Source organism: Rhinatrema bivittatum, chromosome 2 (assembly GCF_901001135.1).
Source record: "Rhinatrema bivittatum chromosome 2, aRhiBiv1.1, whole genome shotgun sequence".
Lineage (NCBI taxonomy): Eukaryota > Metazoa > Chordata > Amphibia > Gymnophiona > Rhinatrematidae > Rhinatrema > Rhinatrema bivittatum.
In genome coordinates this window covers 25,669,749-25,696,033 of record NC_042616.1, presented here as the reverse complement: position 1 = coordinate 25,696,033, position 26,285 = coordinate 25,669,749, and the positions used below count along the sequence as shown (strand labels likewise).

General features: G+C 44.9%; 1 protein-coding gene across 1 annotated transcript; it reads left to right on the top strand.

Moving 5' to 3' along the window:
• On the top strand, positions 1-25,192 carry LOC115083154 (zinc finger protein 182-like). The gene is made up of 4 exons (XM_029586962.1): positions 1-297; positions 3,760-4,233; positions 19,644-19,767; positions 23,067-25,192. The coding sequence occupies exons 2-4, from the start codon at positions 3,817-3,819 to the stop codon at positions 24,476-24,478; spliced, it is 1,953 nt and encodes a 650-aa protein (XP_029442822.1). The 5' UTR covers positions 1-297; positions 3,760-3,816; the 3' UTR covers positions 24,479-25,192.
• Positions 25,193-26,285: the final 1,093 nt, after the last annotated feature.

The window sequence follows — 26,285 nt, the reverse complement described above, 5'->3', positions numbered from 1 at the left end:
TTTTAACGCTCAGATTATTGCATCAGCTCCTTTCTTCTTTGCTGCAGACAGCCCCGCCAGCAGTCGCCGAGTGATGACGCAATTGAAGCAGCAGTACAGCCAGCGGTTGCAGAATGATGACTCATCGGCAGCAGCAGCCAATCAGAGGTGGCAAGAGGAGGAGGTCAATGGAAGGGGACGGTGGCTGCAGCTCACAGGCAGAAGAGGGAGAGCTCTTCCACCCTCCCTGCTCATAACAAAGCAATTTACTTTTCTTAACCAGGAATAAGCGATTGCAGTGAAGCTCAGCCCCGGAGGGTAAGCGGTGCCTTTCCAGCCTGTTCTCTTCCCGGTGTCCCTGTGACATTTTCTAGCAGAAGCAGCAGCGCTGAGTGTGAGGAGCTCCAGGCAGGGGGCTCTGCACAGGGAGCAGGGGAGGGAAAGCAAAGCGGGCTCAGGTCTCTGATTCGGAATCTCAGCAGCCTCCCCGCCCTGCATTTAGCCCCCCTTATGAGCTGCTCTGATTGCTGCCCAGAGGTTTCCCCATAAATTTGGATTTTAAAAAATTGAACATTAGAATGTTAGGATTTAGGGGTCAAAGCTTTGCCAAGAAAAATCCCCTCAAGACCAGGTGGCTTGAATAGGAGCTGAGTGAGGGGCTAAGCACCACCCCGGGAAAGAGAGAAGAGGGGAGTTAGCCCACGAGTGGCTCCTCTCAAAGCTCACAATTTTACTTGCCTACAAAAACCTGAGATTTGTCCTTTATGCAACCTTCTATGTCTATAACTTCTAACTCTGCTACAACTCTTAACTCTATGTAGTTTATTTATTTTTATTTATATTCTGCTTCTTGGCACTTCAAAGTGGATTACATTCAGTTACTGGGGGTATTTCCCAATCCCCAGAGGATTTACAATTTATGTTTGTACCTGAGACAAAGGAAGGTAAAGTAAATTGCCCAGGGTCACAAGGAGCGGCAGTGGGATTTTATCCCTGGTTTTCCTATTTCTCAACTTGCTGCTCTAACCACTAAACTATTCCTACTACAGTGAGTGGGAATTAGAAAAAGCACAATCAGGCTGACAGTCAGCACTGCCAAACCCCCACACTGGTTATGGACTTTTCCTTCAGGAGCTTGTTCAATCCTTTTTTTGAACCCCGCTATGTAAGTTCCCTTAACCACGTTCTCTGGCAACAGATTCCATGGGTTGTGCTTTGAATGAAAATATACATTCGAGGTAAAAGCCCTGTGAGGGAATCAGTTGGATCTTTAGTTGATCAAGGCATAAAAGGGAGCACTTAGGGATGACAAAGCCATAGCAGAGAGACTAAATTAATTCTTTGCTTCAGTGTTCACTGAGGAAGATGTAAGAGATATACCCATTATGAACTCACAAATACTAATACTCTTTAGGCTTATGGATCCTCTCAATGTAAATCTACAATTAACCAACCCCAATAATAGAGGAACCTATCATTTATTCCAAAATTAAATATTTTTACAACTACTTTGGGAAATTGTATCAGAAAAATAGTGTGCTCTTACAGTCGTCTGGCTCGTGCCCGCAAAGGGTTGCAACCAGTTTTGTGTATGTGGCCCACGCAATTACCTCATTTACTCTTTCCCATCAATTTCATTTATTTGAAACAATTTTTTTTTTAATTTTTAACCCCCCATTTGTGCCACATACATGAAACTGGTTGCAGCCCTTTGCGGGCAAGAGCCAGACGACTGTAAGAGCACAATATTTTTCTGATACAATTTCCCAAAGTAGTTGTAAAAATATTTAATTTTGGAATAAATGATAGGTTCCCCTATTGTTGGGGTTGGTTAATTGTAGAGATATACCCATGCCAGAAATGCTATTCAGAAGAGCTGAAACAAATCTCAGTGAACCTGGAAGATGAACTAGAGCTAATTGACAAACTGAAGAGTAGCAAATCACCTGGACCAGATGATATACATCCCAGAGTGCTGAAAGAACTAAGAAATGAAATTGCAGACCTGCTATTGAAGATTTGTAAACTATCAGTAACATCATTTATGGTACCTGAAGACTGAAGGGTTGCCAATGTAAAGCGAATTTTTAAACAGGGACAAAAGGAGTGATCCAGGAAACTACAGACCAGTGAGTCTGATGTCTGTGCCAGCAAAATGGTAGAAACTATCATAAAGAATAGGATAGCTGAACATATAAATAAGCATAGTTTATTGGGACAAAGCCAACATGAATTTAGCCAAGGGAAGTCTTGCCTCAGAAATTTGCTACATTTGTTTGAGGCTGCAAATAAACATGTGGTACCTACCAGCCAAAATGATTTATTAAGGCTTTTATATACCGACTTTCTTGATACAAATCAAATCAATTCGGTTTACAATGAACTAAGCAGAATATACAATTAACCAATCAACAAGAGATACGGAGCATACAGTTACATTATAACAAGGAAGCCTTAACTTGGAGTAGGAAAATAAAGAGGGGGTGAACGGAGCAATAAATATATAAAGTGAAATAAAATAGAATAAATACTATATACAGAAGAGAGGGCAAGGGGCCAACCTCTCTTTAATGAATATTATGCATGAAAATTCACCCAAAAGTACGTTGCTGCCGCTCCAGCTTCTACAAAACGCTGCTGCACGTATTCTCACTAACACACATAAAAGCGACCACATCACCCCTGTTCTTAAAAACTTACATTGGTTACCAGTTGCCGAAAGAATATCTTACAAAACCCTCACACTGATCCATAAGGCTCTACACAACCAAGACATGCACTGGGTCTCAGATCACCTCATTTTTCACAAATCAAACAGACCGATAAGGCAACAGCACAGGGCTACTCTGGTCATTCCCTCACCTAAGCTATCCAAACTTGCTGCCACCAAAGCTCGGGCATTTTCTTTAGCTGGGCCCGTCCTTTGGAACAAACTCCTTTCTTTCCTGCGACAGGAAACCTGCCCAAAGAAATTTAAACACAACCTAAAAACTTGCCTCTTTAAGCAAGCATTCGCATAACATCCTTATCTGGCACTTTACAGTATAGCGTTGCAATAATCTATTTTGGAAAGAATGAATGCTTGCAGTATGGTGTGAAAATCATTGAGGTGTAGAAGGGGTTTGATTTTTTTGAGGGAGTGTAGTTTGAAGTAACCGGATTTGTACTCAATGCATAATTAAGCTCTGGAATTCATTGCCAGAGGTTGTGGTGAAAGCTATTAGTGTAGCTGCGTTTAAAAAAGGTTTTGGCCAATATCCTGGAGGAAAGGTCCATTAAACTTTACTCAGGTAGAGTTGCACTAATCCCCTGCTTATTCTTGGGATAAGAACATAAGAAAATGCCATACTGGGTCAGACCAAGGGTCCATCAAGCCCAGCATCCTGTTTCCAACAGTGGCCAATCCAGGCCATAAGAACCTGGCAAGTACCCAAAAACTAAGTCTATTCCATGTTACCATAAGCTAGTAAGCAGCATGGACTCTATCTACCCCTTGGGTCCCTGCCAGGTACTTGTGACCTGGCTTGGCCACTGTTGGGAACAGGATACTGGGCTTGATGGATCTTTGCTCTGACCCAGTATGGTAAGTCTTCTGTTCCGGTGTAACCGTTTCATAGATTAGATTGTTGCTGTGTGAGTTTTGGGTGTTAGTGCTGTTTAGGTGTGATGGGTTTGATACAAAGGTGCTGAGTGTTTTCTGCAGGGTTTTGTGTTACTTCCCAGAGTGCCCGGTACAGGAGGGAATTAACTCTCCAGATTCTCTTTTTCTCTTGTCCTCAGCCTGACCTGTCTCTGCTGACTACATCGAATAGAAAGGGGAAATCTCACCTGACTCTTATGGATGTTCCTGTTGGACCGATGGATGATTTTGCTGGTTCTGGGACTTCAGGGATGGGATCCAGACCTGCGAGGGTACAGCGGTCCCAGTCTGTAGTTCAGACACCTCGTCTGAGGCAGCCCAGGAAGGCTATGAAGATGGCATTGGGAGTTCTGCCTTCTCCAGAGCCAGATCCCTCCTCGGTGCAGCCTCTGGCAGAGCCCCCGGAATCAGAGGAGGGGGCAGGGCGGGCTCTGGATCCCCTGCAGCCCAGGACCTTGGGCTCTCTGTGGATGGTTCTGGTGCGGCTGGAAGCGACAATGAGCAGCAAGTTGGAAAGGATTCAAGGGGAAATCTCCTCGCTGGAGCTGCGCTCAGGGACCCAGGAGAAGAAAATCTCTGCTCATGCTAGACGGCTGCAAGCGCTGGAGAACAAGGTGGGACATTTATTCACAAACTCTTCTGAGTAAGTTCTGGATACGATTTCACTCAGAAGGAAAATTAAGAAGTTAGAAAATGTTTCCAAAGGAAAAATATTTTAAAATTATCAACTTTCCCACGAGATAATATTTCACCAGGGGAGATGATTAATAATTATTTCCTAGCGTGTAGCAGATGGACTCAGGACCAATGGGTATAGTTTACTCCTCATAGCAGTTGGAGACGGATCAGATTTCAATCTGACGTCAGTCCCTAGTACATATACCCCTGCAGGAAGTGCAGCTCTTCAGTATTTTCTGTCTCCATAGCAGTTAGGGACTATCTGCACGCTCTCACAGCGTTAGAACAAATTCAACAGAGAAAACCCAAATTCGTAAGAAAACTTACCTCTGAAGACAAGCCCCGCTCTCCTGCGGTGATACCCTCGGGTCCCTCCCCCAGTTGAGTTTTCCCGAGGTGATTTCCGTGGTCCCTCGGAGGTGAGCCTCAGTCCGGTGGCCGAATCGCGGCGAGGACCTAGCCCCCAATCTCGGGCGCGGCTGAGAGGCAGCGGGGGCACCCTCGAGCGCGGCAGTGAAGGTATTTGCCCTCTCCCCCCGCAGCCGGAGACCGCCCAGAACGAAACCGGGAAGCACTGAAGACAAGGTAAGGTAGAAATCTTCAGCATAGACTCCGGTCTCCGAGGTTCGAGGAGTCGCACAGGTCGCCGGCCGGGACCCGTGCCACCGGGTTGATCCGCCCTAGTAGGGCCAGGCCCCAGTTAGTTTCAAGGGTTCTCCCATATGGAGACCCTCCGAGGTGGTCGCCGTCGCCATATTGGCCCTATTCCCCGCTCTGTCCACCGGCTCGATCCGGGCGCACAAGACCGACTAGGCACACAAAAGACATGTGTGCATAAAGTACACGCACAAGGGCCACGCACATAAGTTATACGTGCCTTGCGCGCTTATCGGCCTGGGCGTATATCTGCAACTTAGACGTACATCTACACGCACAACCCGCACGCACATCTTAGACGCGCCGGAGCGCATAAAAAGAAGGGTTTATGCGCCTACAGCCATGGCACCACCGGGAACGGAGCTCAAGGCCCAAGGCCTCTGCCCAGCATGCCATATCAGAGCCGCACAAAGCGAAGAGGCCAACACCCTGTGCGCCCAGTGCGAGGAGGTCCTGGGAGACCCAGGCCAGGGCCAGTCCCACCCAGGACCGAGACTAGCTCCTCAGTGAGTACCCTGGACCTAGCAAATTCCAGCGGGACAGCCCCTCAGACAGGAACCCCCAGGTACTCAACGCCCCTTAGCTTTGACCCAGAGTCTATCTCATGGGTGGAATTCTTCAAAGGACTACACACCTTCGTCCACATGCAGACGGAGCCTCTGGCTAGACAGCCACAGTCTCCACCAGAAGACCCTTATGCCACAGGGCTCTCTAGGCCTAGAAATATGTTTCCACTGCCCAGAAGCCCCATCTATGGGGAAATGGACAATTCTGAAGAACAAACAGAGCCCCTAGAGGAAGGGGAACTCCCCCTGGGGACAGAACCTCACCGAACCATGAGAAGCTTCTTCACTAAGGACGAGCTCCCAGACCTGGTCACCCACAGTCTAAAGGAGCTCGCTATCCCGGACACAGGTGCTTCGGGGGAGCCTAAGGCGAACCCCCTGCTAGAGGGATTCCGCCAAGTTTCTCGCCATTTCCCTCTCTTACAAGCCGCCCAGCAGCTAATAGATCTGGAATGGAGTGCTCCAGAGTCCACATTCAAAGGGGGACGAGCTATGACAGCCATGTACCCCCTGGACCCGGCGGCCAAGGACCTTTTGACATGCCCAAAAGTGGATGCCATGGTCTGCGCGATCTCGAAGCGCACTACTATCCCAGTGGAGGGAGGAGCAGCACTCAAAGACGCTCAGGACCGGCGTCTGGAATCCATCTTTAAGCAGTCCTTTGACGTCGTCGCTAGGTCCCTACAAATAGTGACCTGCTGCACCGTAGTGACGTGCCTGCCTATCCCAGACCAGGACCAACACCTCTGGGGAGGCCATGGAACCAGCAGTATCATTCCTTGCGGACGCTGCTTCCGATCTGGTGCGCACAGCGGCCAGAGGAGTGTCATCAGCTGTGGCTGCCAGGAGACAACTATAGCTCCGAAACTGGTCTGCCGACACATTTTTATTTATTTATTTAACATCTCTTTTATACCGATATCCGTTCGCACATTGCATCGGTTCACAATAAACAAAAACTTTTGGGCGGGGCCCTTACATGTAACAGATAACTTAGTGAACTAGGAAAAATACAATTATTATTTATTTTATTTATTTAAGGTTTTTTATATACCAACATTCAGGACAGAAGTCCCATCATGCTGGTTCACAAAGAACAGGGGTGTAAATATAATAAACATTACAATTTGAACTGTAGTGCAGAGAAGCAGTTACATATAACAGGGAAACAATAACTTGGATTAAGAAGGAAAAAGAAGATCAGATAATTATATATGTAAATAATAACATTGTACGAGGTGGCTGTTAATGCTATAGCTAGAGAAGCGTGGTAGTTGAAGGGAGTTAAGTGATATTGGAGTTAGGAAAGGCCTGTGTGAACAGCCACGTCTTGAGTCTTTTCTTGAAGGTTGAGATGCTGGGTTCCATTCTAAGATCCGGGGGAATGGAATTCCATAAAGTTGGACCGGCTGTGGAGAAAGCCCGATCTCTTAGCGTGATGTGTCTGGTGGTTTTGGCTGGAGGTACTTGTAGTGATCCTTTGTAAGCGTCTCTTGTCGGTCTTGTAGAATGGTGTAATCGAAGGGGGAAATGGAGATCGATTGGGGCTAGTTGGTGGATACTTTTGAATATGGTGAGAGTGGCCTTGTAGATTATTCTGAAGTAGATGGGCAACCAGTGGAGGCCCATCAGGATAGGGGTTATGTGTTCTCTTCTACTGGTGTTCGTGAGTATGCGGGCAGCGGCATTTTGGACCATTTGCAGTGGTTTGGTGTGTGATGAGGGGAGACCAAGCAAGATGGTGTTACAATAGTCCAGCTTTGCGAAAATGATTGATTGTAGAATTGTTCTAAAGTCATGTGTGTGGAACAGAGGTCTTATTCTTTTCAGCACTTGGAGCTTATAAAAGCAGTCTCTGGTGGTTTTGTTGATGCTAGCTTTCAGGTTTAGGTGATTGTCAATTAGGACTCCTAGGTCTCTCACTTGTGTAGCGTTTGGTACGGAAGGATGAGTGTGTGTGAGGGAGCTGTTTTCTGGTGTGATGAGTAGAAGTTCTGTTTTTGAAGAATTTAGTATCAGGTTGAGACTTGTGAGAAGCTGTTTGATCTTTTGGAGACAGGTTTCCCAGTGAGACAGTGTTTTTGCGAGCGACTCCTTGATGGGGATCAGGACCTGAATATCGTCAGCGTAGAGGAAGTGTTTGAGATTGAGGTCGGTGAGAAGTTTACATAAGGGTAATAGATAAATGTTAAACAAAGTAGGAGACAGGGAAGAGCCCTGAGGGACTCCTACTGACATGGGGTGAAGAGAGGATTCTTTATTGTGAATCTTAACCTTATATCCTCTGTTGCTGAGGAAGGTTCTGAACCATGACAGGGCAGTACCTGAGATGCCTATGGCTGTTAGTTGGTTGATGAGGAGGGAGTGATTGACCGTGTCAAATGCAGATGACAGGTCGAGTAGGATCAGGAGGAAGGATTGTCCAATTAACCAATTAATTGTCCAATTAACTTTTGGGAGGAGTCCTTACATATAAAAAAAACATCAATGGGTAAAGCACATCTTCCAAAACGCGTCTCACAAGGATGCCCTTCAAAGGATCTCTTCTGTTCGGCAGCAAACTAGAGAAACTGGTTAACAAGTGGGGCAAGTCCCCGTTACCGTGACTACCGGAGGACTGGAATAAGAAAAGCCAGCGACCCTTCCCCCGATCTTCCAGGGGCAGATGTTCACAGCGCTTCAATCCATACAGTAGCAACTACCAAGCGCCCCGCCCTACGGGCAGGAACAAGCACAACAAGAGGGGAACCAGCTCGGGTCCAGGCCCCAGCCATACCCCACAATGAGATTCAGCCGACCCGTCGAGGAAAGAAGCCATAGGGGGCAGACTAGCCCTATTCTACCACAGATGGGTCAAGATAACTTCAGACAAGTGGGTCCTAACCATCATTCGAGAGGGATACTACGTGGATTTCCTACGAAACACCCCCCCCCCGCCGGAGAAGTTTGTGGAATCCCCCTGCCACGACCCCTCCAAGAAGGTGGCAGTGGAAACTACACTGACCAGACTACTGGCCCTCGAGGCCATAACCCCAGTGCCCCCACAAGAAATAAATACTGGGCATTATTCTATTTATTTTATCGTCCCCAAGAAAGAGGGAACGTTCAGGCCCATCCTGGACCTCAAGTCGGTCAACCACCACCTGAGGATCCCCCGCTTTTGCATGGAAACCCTACGCTCCATAATAAGGGTTATACAACCGGGAGAGTTCCTCACATCCCTGGATCTTTCGGAGGCCTACCTTCACATCCCGATTCATCAAGAACATCAGCGCTTCCTACACTTCAAAATCCTGGACCGTCACTACTAGTTCCGGACACTAAACTTCGGGTTAGCCACAGCACCCCGGACGTTCACCAAGATCATGGTGGTGGTGGCGGCAACACTGAGGAAGGAAGGAATCCTCGTGCACCCTTACCTAGACGATTGGCTGAGCAGGGCGAAATCACCAGAGGAAAGTCACCAAGCAACCAACAGAGTCAAATATCTACTGGAGATCCTCGGATGTGTGGTCAACACAAACAAGAGTTGTTTGCAACCCACACAGTCGCTAGAATACCTAGGAGTCTGATTCGACACCAAAGAGGACAAGGTCAGTCTGACTTCCACAAGGAGATCAAAACTGAGGAACCGGTTACAAGCCCTGCTGTATGAACCTCGCCCCACAGCTTGGGATTACCTACAAGTCCTTGGTCTGATGACATCCACCTTGGAAGTAGTGACATGGGCACGAGCTCACATGAGACCCCCTACAGCGCTCCCTTCTGACACGATGGAATCCACGGTCCCGGAACTATGCCGTCCATCTATCACTCCCGGGCAGAGTCCGGACCCAGTTACGGTGGTGGCTGCAGAGCAGCCACCTGAACCAGGGGACGAGGCTATCTTCACCAACCTGGACCCTGTTCACCACAGACGCCAGCCTACGAGGATGGGGAGCACACTGTGAGGAGTTAACTGCCCAAGGGCGGTGGAACACAGAAGAGTCGGGATGGAACATCAACCGCCTAGAAGCGCGGGCGGTCAGACTAGCCTGCCTGCGATTTGATCACAGACTCCGAGACAAAGCTGTCAAAGTAATGTCGGACAATGCCACGACAGTGGCCTACATCAACCGTCAGGGGGGAAACAGAAGCCAACAGGTGTCTCTGGAAATCTACCCTCTAATGTTGTGGGCGGAAGTAAACCTCTAGGAGATCGCAGCCGTCCACATCGCTGGGAAAGACAACATCACGGCAGACTACCTCAGCAGAGAAAGTCTAGACCAAGCAGAATGGAAGGTGTCGCCCGCAGCGTTCCAAATGATAGTGAATCGGTGGGGGACACCAGACATGGACCATCTGGCAAACTGGTCCAACGCCCAAGTACCCAGGTACTTCAGCCGCAGGCGGGAACCCCGGTCCCGGGGATCGATGCCCTGGTACAGTCCTGGCCACAGGGGACCCTATTATACGTCTTCCCGCCGTGGCCCCTATTGGGCGCAATCATCCACAAGATACAGCTACACAGGGGACTAGTACTTCTAGTGGTCCCGGACTGGCCAAGAAGACAGTGGTACGCAGACATGAGGAAACTACTAGCAGGGACTCCCCTGCCACTACCTCCACACAGAGACCTGCTTCAACAAGGATCGATCCTCCACGAGGATCCAGCTCAATTCTCTCTTACGGCCTGGCCATTGAGAGGGCTTGCCTGAGAGAGAGCGGATACTCGGGGGCTGTAATCGATACCCTACTCCGAGCACGCAAGTTCTTCTCATCTTTAATGTACATAAGGATTTGGCGAGTATTTGAAGCCTGGTGCAAAGACCACGACATCAAGCCACGCTCATTTAAGGTTCCCGTGATCCTGGAATTCTTACAGAACGGACTACAGAAGGGGCTGTCCCTCAACTCCATCAAGGTACAGGTAGCTGCATTGTCATGCTACGGCTCCAAGAGCGAGGGCGACAGCATAGCTTCTCACCCAGACATTTCACGCTTTCTGAAAGGAGTCAAACACATCCGCCCACCACTAAATTGACCGGTAACTCTTTGGAATGTCAACCTGGTCTTGGATTTTCTAGCAGGAGCCTCCTTCAGGCCCCTTCGAGGTCTGTCCCTCCACCTGTTAATTTTAAAGACAACATTCCTGCTGGCAGTGTGTTTAGCCCATCGCATTTCGGAACTACAAGCACTGTCCTGCCGTGAGCCGTTCCTCAGGCTCACCCTGGAAACCATCCAGCTACGCACATTTCCTTCGTTCGTTCCCAAAGTGATGTCACACTTCCATCTTAACCAAACCATCTCACTACCATCGCCAGATGAGTCGAAGAATTCGGAAGAAGTTCGTAGTCTGTGCCAGCTCAACATCGGCAGACTCCTATCCAGATACCTGGAAATGACGGACCACCTTTTCATCCTCCACAGTGGGAAGAGACAAGGGGAAGCGGCCTCGCGGGCAACCATAGCCATTGGATCAAGGAAGTCATCAAGGCGGCCTACGTAGAAGCAGGCAAGCCACCGCCTCTACAGATCAAGGCCCATTCTACTAGAGCCCAGGCAGTGTCCTGGGCGGAAACCAGAATGCTGTCACCTGCCGAGATCTGCCGGGAGGCGACGTGGTCCTCCATTCACACCTTCTCCAGATTCTACCGCCTGGATGTTCAGGCTCGGGAGGACACGGCATTTGCAAGGGCAGTACTAAGTGGGTCACGGGCAGCCTCCCACCCAGTTCGGGAGTAGCTTTTATACATCCCATTGGTCCTGAGTCCATCTGATACACAATAGGAAATGGAGAAATTACTTACCTGATAATGTTGTTTTCCTTAGTGTAGACAGATGGACTCAGCATCTGTTCATCTGTGGTGAAGATGTCTCCAGGTAAATGTCCCTCCAGGGGTCTTTCCTCTTGGGTTGTATTGCTGGTAAAGAAATTTCTCAGTCTTGTAACTAAGCAATTATCTTTTATTAAGTAAAAATATGAAATAAGAGACAGTTAAGAATGCGAGAAATACAGTCAATTCTCGGGAGTAGTTTGAGACAGTGCCAACAATGACTTGCCTCAAAATCTACTCAAAAAATACATGGCATACAGCTTTCTTATATACAATCATTGATAGAAAAGTGCTTTACTATTCTTTTCTTTTCCGGGACTTCCATATAAGAGATGGAAAAATACTGAATCTACTCTAAAACCATGGCTAATGTTAAAGGTTGCCAAGTGTCTTATCTGAGATATACTTTTTCTGTTCACTGGCTTCTGGCCTTGGACTGCTCATGTTTCTCACAGAAATGCCTGTTTTTCACTTGTGCTCCATTTTTGCTGAGTTAGTCTTTTTATTATTTATTATTTACTCCAGTCTATCTTCATTCCCCTCTTGAAGAATTATAGCTAATAATTCTTCACATTAAATGACCTCTACCTGGCATTACCTGTTCTAATGGTGGGCTAACTCAATCTTATACAAATAAATCAGAATAGTGGAAACTGAAAGAACAAGATTGCATTTCTTTATGGGAATAAACATAGCATTGTTTTAAAATTGCATTACCCTCTTTTAGACTGTTAAAAAAAAAATGGCTTTCATGTTCTCTTATATTATTAGTACATTTCGCTCACGTGTCTCACAAACATCACACATGCTTTGCTTACTCAGTCTCAATCTCACATTTACTCTGCATTCTCATACTGTTCAGGCCTTTTTATTCCAGGTATTTGTCAACATATGAGAGAGTTTTTCTTTTTAAGCAGCAATTAACAAATAGCCTACTTTTCCATTATTTCCTCTCAATGATTGGGGACAATCATTATACTCAGGGACATGCCACTGTCTTAGGTCGTCCAGTGTAAGCCATCCTAATGATTGGCTATCTAGAGCTTACCCGTCCTCGTTAAGCATAACTCCGCCTAAGGAGGTCACTTTCCAACGCTGCTGCATTAAAGGAAGCATAGAGGTTCAGGGTCATACTTGACCTCTAACGTTGACTGTATTCAGGGTGGTAGAAGAGATTGTTTTAGGCCACAAAAACAATAAACAGGTAGGCAAACACATTCACACTGCTTTCATATTCACAAGCAAAAGATCAAAGCAAACTACAAGTAATCACTGCAATCTCACCTAGAAATGCAAGCCAGTTTAACAGTTTTACCTACCAATTAGACCAAACTCAATGGAAACACAACCTTGTCCTTCTAAACTAGCATATACTGCACTTAGGGATAATAACAATCACTTGCACATATGGCTGTGATAATTCATCAATAACTCTGTTAAAACACACTCAAATTCACAAGTTACAACTTTGTTTTGTACCATAAATTGGAAAAGGTAACCCTAAAACTAATGGAATGACACCTATAATTGCTGATAGTGTGGTGGTAAGATTTAGGAATAGAGAATGTGAATCCGTTATTGGAGGAATTTCATCTTCCCCTTCCATTTGGGGAATGCAGAGACAGTCTTTCATGGTGGCTTATTTGCGCCAATCTGGAGCATGGTGTGGAACTGGAGTTTACGGATTGGGTGATAGTCACCCCCGATGCCAGCCTTTCCAAATTGGGGAGGGGGGGTAGTATGTCAGGATCAGTCGGCAGAGGGCCAGTGGTCAAAACAGGAAGCTTCATGGTCTATCAATTGGTTAGAAACGAGAGCAGTGTGTTTTCACATTATTTGCCTTTCTGCCATGGTTACGCGTTCATTCCAGTGCAGATTCTTTCGGACAATGCAACGACTGTGACCTACATCTGTAGTCAGGATGGAACCAAGAGTCAGGCAGTAGGTCATGAGGCCCAAGGGTTGTTTTTTCTGGGTGGAACAGCACTCGGAGTAGCTGGTGGCATCTTACATCACTGGAATAGACAGACAATGTTCAAGTGGACTTTCTCAGTCGGAGGAAACTAGACCCCGGGGCCTGGGAGCTGTGGCTCATTCACAGAAAATGGCGGTATCCCCATATAGACTTCATAGCGACCAGACAGAACACCAAGGCATCTCATTTTTTCAACCACCGGAGGGAACATGGGGCAGAAGGAATCGATGCTCTTGTTCTGCCTTGGCTTCGAGGCATTCTTCTTTGTCTTTTCTCCATGGCCACTGGTGGGCAAGATGCTACAGTGGATGGAGAAGCATTGGGTAAATGACTGTGGTGGCTCTGGAGTGACCACGTCAGCCCTGGTTCGCAGATCTGGCCAACATGGCCATAGATGGGACACTGAAGTTCGACCATCTGTCGAATCTTCATTGCCAGGGCCCAATATTTTTGGTTCAGTGGCTCACTTCTGTCTCGCAGCTTGGCTTTTGAGAGGAGACGGCTGAGATGGAGGGGGTATTCTGAAGCTTTTATTACCATCTTATGACAAGCCAGGCAACCTTTCACAATCTTAGTGTGTGTGAGGATTTGGAGGGTCTTTGAGTCCTGATGTATCACTAGCGGAGTGCATCCTTTTTTAACCACGGTGTCACATATTTTAACTTTTCTGCAGGAAGGTTTAGCTAATAGTCTGGCCTTTAACTCTCTGAGGGTGCAGGAAGTGACCTTGTGCTGTCCTTTGTCTGCAATCTCCAAATACAAAAAAAATGGTGTTTTCAATTCCAAATATCAACCTATACACACACAACATGAAACATACATTAACCCCCCCCCCCACCAACCCAATAATCTCATAACCCAACTAGGACTTCGTTTCGACAGACCCACTCGTCTTCTTCAGGGGACATCCAATTAAAACCATGTCAACCCCCACATCTTTTATGACGCACAATTTTCACAATATCTCCAAAAAATATAAGACAGCACACATGAAGACACAAAATATAAATGTTACAAAATATCATACATACAATTACATTTTACACTGTATTTACATAATTCAAATCACAAAAAACTTTTTATTTATATAAATTATTTACTTAAACCACTCAATATATCTAAAAAGTTTTTATATCTCCATTTATACAGTTGTATCCTTCATACCATTAAATCTAATAATAAAATACAAACACTGCTCAATTTATGAATATACACAGATTTCAACTACGCTTTAAACTAAACACCCCCATACCAGCCATACACATCAACTGATGTAACACTTACCTATTTACCATGACCACAAAGGAGTTAATGCATATGGACTGCTCTCCACACTTCCAATCCGCTCTTAACAAACGCCTACGCATACGTGTTTTCTTCAGCACGTTGTCAAAAAGCCACTGCCTTCATTTTCACCATGTGGCTTCATCATCATCAACTTTAACAAAAGTCTTCACTAGAAGGTGAATAAAGTGAAGCGTAACCATAATTAACGCTATTATTCTCACAAAAAAAGTGAGCCACGTCACTAAAACATTTTTACCACGGACGCTCACCTTCACCAACTTTCTAATAAAGAGGACTCCATTCACATCTGGACTACCCCCCACATCCAAAATCCAATCACTCAACGCTAACGCATGCCTATTGATTTCAGCGTGATATTAAGCCCGCTGCCTGAATTCACACGGTATCACTTCGCCTAAACCAAGGCTCTGCACAACAATATAAAGATGAAAAACTATCACGGTTGAGAATCTTAATACCCGAAACAAACACCGCACGTCTAAAACAGAACACATATGCTTCTTAGTCACTCACCTTGCCCGCCTTACAACCGCCAGACTTCCTTTCAATCACATGACGGCAACGTGCACATACAGGCAGGCGCACATCGACCCCCAAAAAACCCTCTCTCACCACTTCGCATACCCACTTTTAAATAAGTCACAAACCCCGCCTCTAATTGTCTCATACTCTTAATCAGGATGCATAGAAAGCCACGCAATTCCTAAACATAAAAACACACCTCCTCACGTCATTCAATAAAAAACAGCCCAACTACATTATACATTGCCAGTATATACACATTACAAAAACACATTCCACTCGATCTCTCCGTTCATTCCGTCCGGCTCTATTGTCCCCCAGTCAAATATAAATTGCTGTTCCTTTCTAACCCAACTTGCAGAAACATCTCCCCCTCTCTTCAAATCCACATGTGCAATAACACAAAATTTCAGATCTTCTTACTGGTGGCCAGATAAACAACCAATGTTTCACCAACGGGGCACCTTCCTTTTTCGTGCGTATACAACTCAAATGCCTCCAGTATTTGTACTCTTCTTTTTTGTTTGTCCAATGCAAAATAAACCACACGGACACATGATCACATAAACCACCTGTTTAGAATGACAGTCATAATTTGCAGGTAACTTATATACCCGTTGCTTTGCTGCCACATATACCCTTGAAGTGACTTCCACAAAAGGACACGCCAAACAAGTGCCACAACGGAATTGACCATTAGTCCTCTATCCCTTGTTGACTTTCCCCACTCAAATCAGATGACGCTAGTTGATCACGCAAGGACAGGTTCTTCTTCACAGCAAACACAGGCAACCCTTGAAATATTGAATCCATCTGTAACGCCGACCCATGTTTTACAATAATCTTTTTTATTTCAGTAGAAATATTAGAAAAAGGTAATGCACAAACAAGGCGAGTTAAGCGAGATTTATTATTAGGAATCAAAAGATTTTCACGATTCGCATTTTAAGCGCGTTTAAATGCTCTTTTTTTTACACACTTCCATTTGTATCCTCGTTCATAAAACCTGTGTAACAATTCCTTTGCCTGTTCTTTAAATAACTCTATAGTTGAACACACTCAACGCAGCCTCATAAATTGACTAATAGGAATATTATCCTTAAGTGCTCGTGGGTGAAAGCTATTATAATGCAGCAAAGTATTTTTGTCAGTTGGTTTTTGAAAAATAGATGTCTGAAACACCCCATGATACTTAACTATCCATAAATCTAAAAAAGCAATGTGCTGCTGCTGATAGTTATGAGAAAATTGCAAGTTCACATCAAGTATTAATCCACTGAACAAACCTACGTGAATCTTTCAAAGATCCTGTCCGTAGGCACAGGATATCATCTATATACCGACCCCAAAATCTTATGTATTTCCAAAACTCAGAATGATAAATATAGTTATCCTCAAACTCTCCAACGTATAGACATGCGATCAAAGGGGCCATTGTTGACCCCATAGGGACTCCTTTTATTTGATGGTACAAATTTTCTCCAAGCTTAAAAAAACTTTTCTATAAACAAATATTAGCTAACTGACATAGAGAGTTACTTTCAAGAGTACGGTCTTTTCCAAAACCTTTCTAACCACAGCCCCTGCCATATCTTGTGATACATTAGTATACAACGCCGAAATGTCTAAAGTGACAAGCCACCAATCTGCTTGAACATTTTCTATCTTGGATAGTTGACAGATACAGTCCGACGTATCAGATGTCCTTTGACCGTACATCTGGATATGGTCCGTTCTTCGGGGAGCAAAGAATTTACATCCTCTGTTTGAGAAAGATCTTAATCTGGTTCTTAGAGGAATGTGCAAGGCTCCATTGGAACCTCTGAGAAGGGCAGCCATTAAGGATTTAACTCTCCTGGCTATTTGCTCAGCCAGGAGAATCTCAGAGCTTCAAGCTTTGTCGTGTCGAGACCCTTTTCTGCAGATTTCACTGTCTGGGGTGTCTGTGTGCCTGGTGCCTTCTCTTAGGCCAAAGTTGGTTTCGGCGTTCCTTCATAGTCAGACTGTGAATCTTCGGCCTTTCCAGATTTGGATTTGGCTGTGCCTCTCCCAAAAGAGCTTTGAATCTTGGATGTCGGGCGAGCATTATTGAGGTATCTTAAAGCTACTAATACTTTAAGGAAAGCAGATCACCTCTTTGTGCTGTGGAGTGGTCCAAAGAAGGGGGTGTAAGGCGTCAAAAGCTACGATTATGCATTGGCTGAAGGAGGCAATTGGCTCGGTCTATATTTGTAAGGGTTGGCCTGTGCCTCAAGGGTTGAGGGCTCACTCGACGACTCATCAGGGGACCTCTTGGGCCGAGTCGCAACACATGTTCCTGCAAGAGATTTGCATGGTGGCTACCTGGAAATCATTACACACTTTCACCAGACATTATCAGTTGGACATCTGGACTCTGGATTCCATATGATTGGTGAAAGTGTTATACGAGCAGGACTTTCAAGGTCCCAGCGGTTTTAAGGGGGCATAGGTACATCCCAGGAGTCTGGATTGATCTGAGGTACTAACAGGAAAGGAAAATTGGTTCTTACCATAGGATCAGTCCAGAGATCACTCGTTGCGGGGAGAGAATCCGCTCTTACTTATGTTTTGTATACATCAGTAAGAGTGGCTGTTTCCCTTTTGTTTCTTGGAACAAATTTACATATTGTTGTGAATTCACCTTTCTTCTGATTGTTGTGGGATTTTGCGTTCAGGATTTTTAGTATTGGTTTAATAGTTATCATCTTCTCTTGGGTACAGGTCAATACTGAGGGACTGCAGGTGTCTCCATCTGCTGGAAGGGAGGAAAAACCCAGGAATCTGGACTGATCTGTGGTATTCCAGGAATGAAAATTAGCTTTCCTATTCTGCCTGTAAATGGGCTTTTGAGCATTGCCCTCGGGTTGTGCGTGTAACAGTAAGAGAGAGGTGTGTGCTGGGGCGGGGATACTATTTACGTTCAAGCAGTGTAAATGCGTCTGCAGCGCTGGGATTCACCTGCACCGGATAATATTCAAAGCAGACTTGTACGTGCTCTGTACACCCAAGCTTCAGCACTAAATCGGCCACTAAAACTCACCCACTTTGAGATTTAAAGAAACCCACACAGGTTTAGAGCAGGCCCCCAAAATGTCCCTCCCACCCCCAGAGAGCCCCTCTCTATGTCACCAAATTTGTGCAGGTTATGAAGTTACGCAGGGAGTCACAGGGGTGGAAACTATAGAAAATCAGAACTTTACATTAAATATAATTCATCACTTAATCATCCTGCATGTGACCCATGGAAATAACTGGAAATGGGAGCCAGGTTACTCCCCAGGACCCCAAACTCTTCCTGCCCTGCTATTTATTTGATTCATTGATTGTATTTTGTTAGTCTCCTAATTTGAAAAATCATCTCGATGCGATGCACACAGAGACATTGAAATATCTAATCGTATGACAGGATTAGCACTACTGCTACTATTGATCATGTTTAAAGCACTACCAGTCATACACAGCGCTGCACAGACACACATAGGAGACGGTCCCTGCTCCAGGGAGCTTACAGTCTAATCAAGGCAAACATGCACAGCGAACAAGAATCTGGAAGAAGTGTCTTAGAGAGAACTTAGGATTTAAAAGCAGCATCAATAAGGTGAGTTTTTAAACTGGATTCACTTATGGCCAGAGAGGGAACAAGAGCCAAGGACTCAGGAAGTCTCTTCCAGGCACTCGGCAGAGAGAGGCAGAAAGCAGGGAATCGGAAGGAGGTGGTGGAGGAGAAAGGCACAGATGAGAGGAACAGCGTTCACGAGGAAGGGAGAGAGAAGAGAAGAAAGGCAGTGAGGAGCTGCAGAGTGAGTGCATTGGTAGGGGAGGGAGAGAAGCTTGAACTGTAGGTGGAAGTGGACAGAGAGCCAGTGTAGTGACCTGAGAAGAGGGGTTACATGATCATAGCGAGGTTAAAGAATGAGAAGTCATGCAGCTGAATGTTGAAGAGATTGCAGGGGAGAAAAACGATTCAGCGGGAGGTCAGCAAAGAGCAAGTTACAGAAGTCTAAGCAGGAGGAGATAAGAGAGGGGAGGAGGGTTTTGGCTCAGAGAGGAAGGGATCGATTTTAGCAGTGTTATAGAGGAGGAACTGACTCACTTTAGCAGTGTTTTGGATGTGCAGGAGGAGGGAGAGGCATCAAAGATGACCCAAGGTTAGGGACTGAGCAAACCAGGAGGATGAGAGCACAGTGAGCCCTCCTGATGTGACAGAATCAGATGTTCCTCATGTTCTGGATAATGCTCTGTTAGATCTGGGGTTTTATTATTCACTGATTTATCCAGGCAGAGACGATTGATATTCTGGGTCTCTGGGATTAGACTTGTAAACCCCGAGTCCAGAAAGGAAACTGAGTCCAGGGGAACAAGTCTGGCAGTTCCTGGGGATGAGGGGTCCTGGTGTCCCCTCTTCCTTGATAAAATGTTATGAGATTAAAGCCAGCTGAGCCCCTCCACGTGCCCCTGAGTGTTTCTGGTTTGTGTTTCAGGTGCCAGTGACGTTTGAGGACATCGCTGTCTCTTTCTCCCAGGAGGAAGGAGATTGTTTAGATGAAGGACAGAAGGAGCTTTACAGGGAGGTGAAGGAGAATTATGAGACCCTGAGCTCTGTAGGTAAGGATTGCATTATCTCTAACTTTAATAAATACACAGGATGTTTTACTAAAAGTCATTTTTTCCTCATTCAGCTCCATGCTGGAAATGTGCAAGCAGGCCTGGATTTACCAATAGGTTCACAAGGTCTGCCTCTCTCCCCCTCCTCTCATCATGCCTGCTCCTCTGACTCTTCTCTCCCCATACCTGATCCTTTCATCTTCTTTTTCTCTCATCCCTGAGATTTCCTCTCTATGCTGATACTTGAGATCGATTTTCCTCAGTAAAAAGAAAGTAAATTATACAGATTACAAGGAAAGTTGGAAAACGACTTTATTTATATAATGTAATAGAAAAGATGGAAATCTTAGGGATTTGAGTGATCTGTGCTATAGATAAAGATGTGTTGTTATATGTACCGTATTTTCCGGCGTATAAGACGACTGGGCGTATAAGACGACCCCCCCCTTTTTTATACATATTTTTAAGAAAAAAAATAATTTTACACTCAAACAGGAGCAACCCTATCTATGAAAAGGCAACACTACAAATACCGTATATCAGGCCCTAAAAACCAATATACCTCTTATTAGGAAAACAGAACTAGCAAGCAGCTATAGATCCCCACACATAAATAATTGTAAAACTATACTAATAAGCAGAATAAATGTTTCAAAACAGCTATGAACAGAATAACATCCAACAATTAAAAACTCATAAAAACTATTAAAATTCTCCAAACACCAATAAAATATTTCAAAAAAGCAGACACATCACATAATATTAAATAATTAAAATGGCAGTCAATCAAGAAAAATAAACTTAAAAAGCCACCTTTCCTTACCCCCTCCAGCAGCTCTCCTATTCCTCTTCCTCTTCCTTAGGGCCCATGTCTCTCACACACACACACCATACCAGTCATGCCCCCATGACCAGTTTCTGTCTCTCACACACCAATCATTTCCCAAACAGTCTTTGACACACACACCAGACATCTTCCTGAACAGTTTCTCTCATGCCATACACACACACAGGCCTCCCACTCCCGTGTTCTGCTTACCGTACATATACGGGCTTCTCACTCTCATAATCACTTTCTCTGTCTCACACACACACACACCAGTCTCTCTCTCATTTCCATGCTCACTCTCCACGTGCACAGGCTTCTCATTCCCTGAATCACATTCTTTCTCTCACATTCACACACACCAGTCTCTTTCTCTCACACACACCGTCACCTTATCAACCAGTCTCTCTCATATGCACGCGCACACACATACACACAGCCAGCCCTCCCGCTCCCATGCTCTCTCTCACATAATCAGGCTTCTTACTCCCATGCTTTCTCACATACCCAGATTTCTCACTTCCATGCTTTTTCTCTCTCTCACACTCACATACACATCAGTCATCTCTCTGAGCAGTCACTTTCATTGTCTCTCACACACGAGCTCGCTGACCAGTTTCTCTCAATCACACACATGCTCTCAATCAAATGCATTCTCTCACTTACACACAGGCTGGCTGCTTCTCTCTCTCTCTCTCACTTCCACTCCCCCCCCCCCCCCCCCCCCCGAGCACAAATAGTAGCTGTAGCAGCTTCCTCCTCCAGCCCCCGCAGGCCAAGAAAGAAGAAACCCATCGGCTGCGGGAGGCTCATGCTGCTGTCTCCTTTCCCGATTACCAGCTCCTTCGACTGCTCGGGGCCGTTCCTGCTGTCGCCGCTGCAATTTTTTCACGCGGCACGGCTCTTTCTTCCCGCGCATCACTTCCTGTTCCGGTTCAAAGGGGGGGGGGGGGCGGGAAGAAGAAAAGGGCAGCCGCGGATGCCACAGCTTTTTTTTTTTTTTTTTGCACCGCTGGCCGTTCCCGCTGGGCTTGAACGTGCTGATAGCCCAGCGGCAACGGCAGTGCGGTGCGCGGGAAGGAGAAAGCCGTGCCGAATGAAAAAATTGCAGCGGCGACAGCAGGAACGGCCCTGAGCAGTCGAAGGAGCTGGTAATCGGGAAAGGAGACAGCAGCATGAGCCTCCCGCGGCCGATGGGTTTCTTCTTTCTTGGCCTGCGGGGGCTGGAGGAGGAAGCTGCTGCAGCTACTATTTGTGCTCGGGGGGGGGGGGGGGGGTGAGAGAGAGAGAGAAGCAGCCAGCCTGTGTGTAAGTGAGAGAATGCATTTGATTGAGAGAAACTGGTAAGAGAGCAGGTGTGCCCTATAAGACGATACCCGGCGTATAAGACGACCCCCGACTTTTGAGAAGATTTTCTTGGGTTAAAAAGTCGTCTTATACGCCGGAAAATACGGTATATTAAATGTGGTTTCTTTTAATTTTATTGTAATCTGTTTAGTATGACAGGTCCACTATAAGCAGATAAATGTTTTTAAATAAATTTTTTAAATAAATAGTAGATAAGCCCAGAGGAACCAGAGCCACAAGAATCCTAAAGCAGGGACCTGTGTGATCTCCAGCGTTCCTGTATTGCCACAGCTTTATTGCTGCTCGGATAAAAATGTCACATCATTAGTGGCAGGGGTAGGTATGATCCCAACTCCTGTGTTAAAGGATCTTCACTGGCTCCCTGTGCAGAGTCACTCTTAGGTGAAACTGTTAGTGATATTCAGAAATAAAGTGTTTGATGTCTTCTAAGTTAGGAGGATATGAGCCACCGATATCATTGAGGGCTGAAGGGCCAGGGCTGCTTCTGTTCCCTGTGCTTGTGAGTACTGATTGCTAACAACACGTAAGAGAGCCTTTCCTTCCTCAGCATCTTTTATGTGGAAAGCTTCTCCGGTGTGATTTAAAAGAATTCGGAAAGGGTTTGAAAACTTTATCATGTAAAGATGTTTTTGTTTTATCTGTTTTATATGGGATTGAATGTGCGTGTATTTTTGTAACCCAGCCTGAGCAATTGCATTGGAGGCAGGGTATAAGATTTATAAATATATAAATAAATTAAATAAACAGGAGGTCTATAGAGACATCACATAGGATTTTTCACAGGCATCTCCTAAAGCTTCTGCTACATTACAGAATTCTCTAATATCGGACATCCCATGAGGTCAGTGTATGATCCCAGGTCATTGATAGCTTTCCATGCCATTTCACTGACACATGATTAATTCTTTCTTTTTATATCCAGGTCTCAGTGTCATTTAAGGCATCATTAAGAGCCAGTGACTAGACACTTATGATGGTCATCCACACCTTTTCTATATATAATATAGCAGTATAAGAGCTATAAGTAGCAGAATTTTTTGTTTATTGATTGTTTCAAAGTTTCTGCTCTATACAGGGGTTGATACACTCTTCTTTTTATATCCAGCAGACAATGAGCTCGTACAAGAAGAGAAGAGGGAGGAGAATCAAGAAGAATACCCTATAGTACTAGCAATTACACCAACACAATCAGGAAATGTCTGTGAGAATCTTTACCAGAGGACTGAGGGGAGAAACACTAGTCAAAGGCAGCAGGAATCAGAGAAGCAGCTGCGAAACCCTGCAGCAGAGTCACTGGATGGCGTCACTGCATGTGAGAGAAGTGACAGGGAGCTCACAGACATCCCTGAGCATAAGCGACACCTGAAAGCAGAGAGACCCTTCCCAAGTAATAACAGTGATCAAATGATTTCTGACCTCCACCAGAGAGACCTGAGAGCAGAGAGACCCTTCCCGAGTAATAACAGTGATCAAATGATTTCTGACCTCCACCAGAGAGAGGAGGAAGGGAAAAAATCCTTTTACTGTGACACCTGTGGGGAAATCTTTAATAGGAAATGTCATTTTGTATTGCACCAGAAAACCCACACAGGAGAGAGAACTTTTCCATGCTTTCAGTGTGGGAAATGTTTCAAACATATGTTAACCCTGAAATTACACCAGAGAATCCACACTCAAGGGAACATTTTCACTTGTACTGAATGTAAGAAAAACTTTTCTAGCAGGAAATCCTTAGCAATTCACCAACGAACACACACAGGTAATAGACTATCTCATTGCCCTCAAGATGGGGCATCTTTCCACTCTGAGTTCTCTTTGTCTCCATTTTCTGGAGATTTAACAGAAGAGAGAACATTTTCATGTTCTGAACATGGAGAAAATATCCTTCAAAAGCAAGACCTAATCATAAACCAAACACAGAAAGAAGAAAAATTATTCATGTGTACTGATGATGAAAACTTCAGAGGCCCACTAACATTCCAATCAGAGGAGAGAGCAATTTCAAGTAATAAACACAATGAAAACTTAGGTGAGGGGAAAGACATTTCAGGAGACACAAAAAAACGTACTGGTGTGAGACCATTGTCTTGTATTCCGGCTGAAAAAAGCTTCAGTAGGAAGACAGACTTCTCTCAACAGAAAACAATTCCCCAGGCAGGAAGTCAGTTTATAGGTACTGAGTGTGATGAAAAGTTTAGACAGAAGTCCAAACTCATAATGCACCAGAGAGCCCACACTGAAGTGAAACCATTTACATGTAGTGAGTGTGGTAAAGGTTTCAGCCGGAAAGGAAACTTCAAATGCCACCAGAAAATGCACACTGGAGTAAAACTATTTATATGTGGTGAGTGTGGTAAATCTTTTAATCATATGGCATCTCTCACTTGCCACCAGAGAATCCACACTGGAGTGAAACCATTTACATGTAGTGAGTGTGGTAAAGGTTTCAGTTGGAAAGGAAATTTCAAATGCCACCAGAAAATCCACACTGGAGTGAAAACCATTTACATGCAGTGAGTGTGGTAAAGATTTTACTCATAAGTCATCTCTCACATGCCACCAGAGAATCCATACTGGAGTGAAACCATTTACATGTATTGAGTGTGGTAAAACTTTCAGCCGGAAGATAATTCTCATAGGCCACCAGAAAATACATAATGGAGTAAAACCATTTATCTGTAGTGAGTGTGGCAAAGGTTTTAGTCATAAGGCATCTCTCACATGCCACCAGAGAATCCACACTGGAGTGAAGCCATTTACATGTATTGAATGTGGTAAAAGTTTTAGTCGAAAAGGAAACTTTGAATGCCACCAGAGAAGCCACACTGGAGAGAAACCATTTACATGTAGTGAGTGTGGTAAAGGTTTCAGTCGGAAGGTATCGCTGACATGCCATCAGAGAATCCACACTGGAGTGAAACCATTTATGTGTATTGAATGTGGTCAAAGTTTCAGGTGGAAAGAAAACTTCAAATGCCACAAGAGAATCCACACTGGAGTAAAACCATTTACATGTGGCGAGTGCGGTAAAAGCTTCAGTTTGAAATCCAACTTTCAACGCCACCAGAGAATCCACATAGGAAAGAATTGATTTACATGTAATTACGGTTTAAAAGTTTCAATCAGTCAAGAAACTTCAGCTACCACCAGGTAGATATCTCTCATATGGCATCAGAGAATCCACATTGGAGTGAAACCAAGTCCTTGTACTATGTGTGGTAAAAGCTTCAGTCAAAGCAAGAACTTGCATGTCACCAGAGAAACTACACAGGAGTCAAATGTAATTCTTGCACTCTCCTATAGTTTTTGGAATTTTACAATAGCCTCATAAAGATCTTAAAGGGTTAGATGCAAGAAGAATAAAACTTCTCCAAATTCATTAAGTAACTTATAAGAGTCTGTGTATGCTGAGATTGTACATTCCAGCAGCTGAAGGTGGTGCGGGTCTTACAGATGTAAAAACTCAAACAGTGCTGAAGTACGAAAGTAAATGGACAAAACTGGTCTTCATCCTTAAGCCTGGATAATTGTTAACAATGAGTGAAAGCAATAATTGTGACTCCACCAGTCTGAGGGGAAAGAATCATTGGAATATGCAAAATAATAAAAGAATTAGAGCCTCAACCATGGAAAATCAATTGACAAAAGCACAAATATTTATTTGTGAGTTTTTGTATACCGAAGTTTGCAACAAGCCTTCACTCCGGTATACAGGTAAAACAACTTATTATAGCAAAATATAGTGGGAAATACAAAGATTTACTTCAGAAACCCTTCGTGGATCAAAACCTGACACAAGAATGGCCCTGGAATGATGAGTTTAAAGCTAGAGATGAGAGATTGATAAGTGCAGCATAGGATAGTGGATGGTTTACAGCCAGCAGAGAAAAAGCCTGGTAAAACAGGTAAATGCAAAACTAGAAATGGTTACACAGCTTGCGGCTGGAAGTCGGGTGCTGATGTGAGAAGGCCTGGATACAGAAAGGTATCATAAGATGGCTCGGCTCATCCTCTGGAAATTGTGTAAACATTATAACATTGCTGTACCAGGAAAGCACTAGGATCAGGATCCTGAGAGAAAATCAGCTATCGCAGTAAAGGAAAAAAATACAAGAAGAGCATTACTTATAGAGCTGTCAGTAGCAGGTATGTATTCTGTGGATCATTTGGAGAGATCAAAGATCCTTAAGTACCATAAGCTGGAATCAAGAGACCAAGAAAATGTGGCAGAAGGAAACAGAACTGGTCCAGATGTATTGAGTGCCACTGGCCTGATTAAGAAGAATTTTCTGGCACAGCTAGAGATGTTGCCTCTGTATATAAC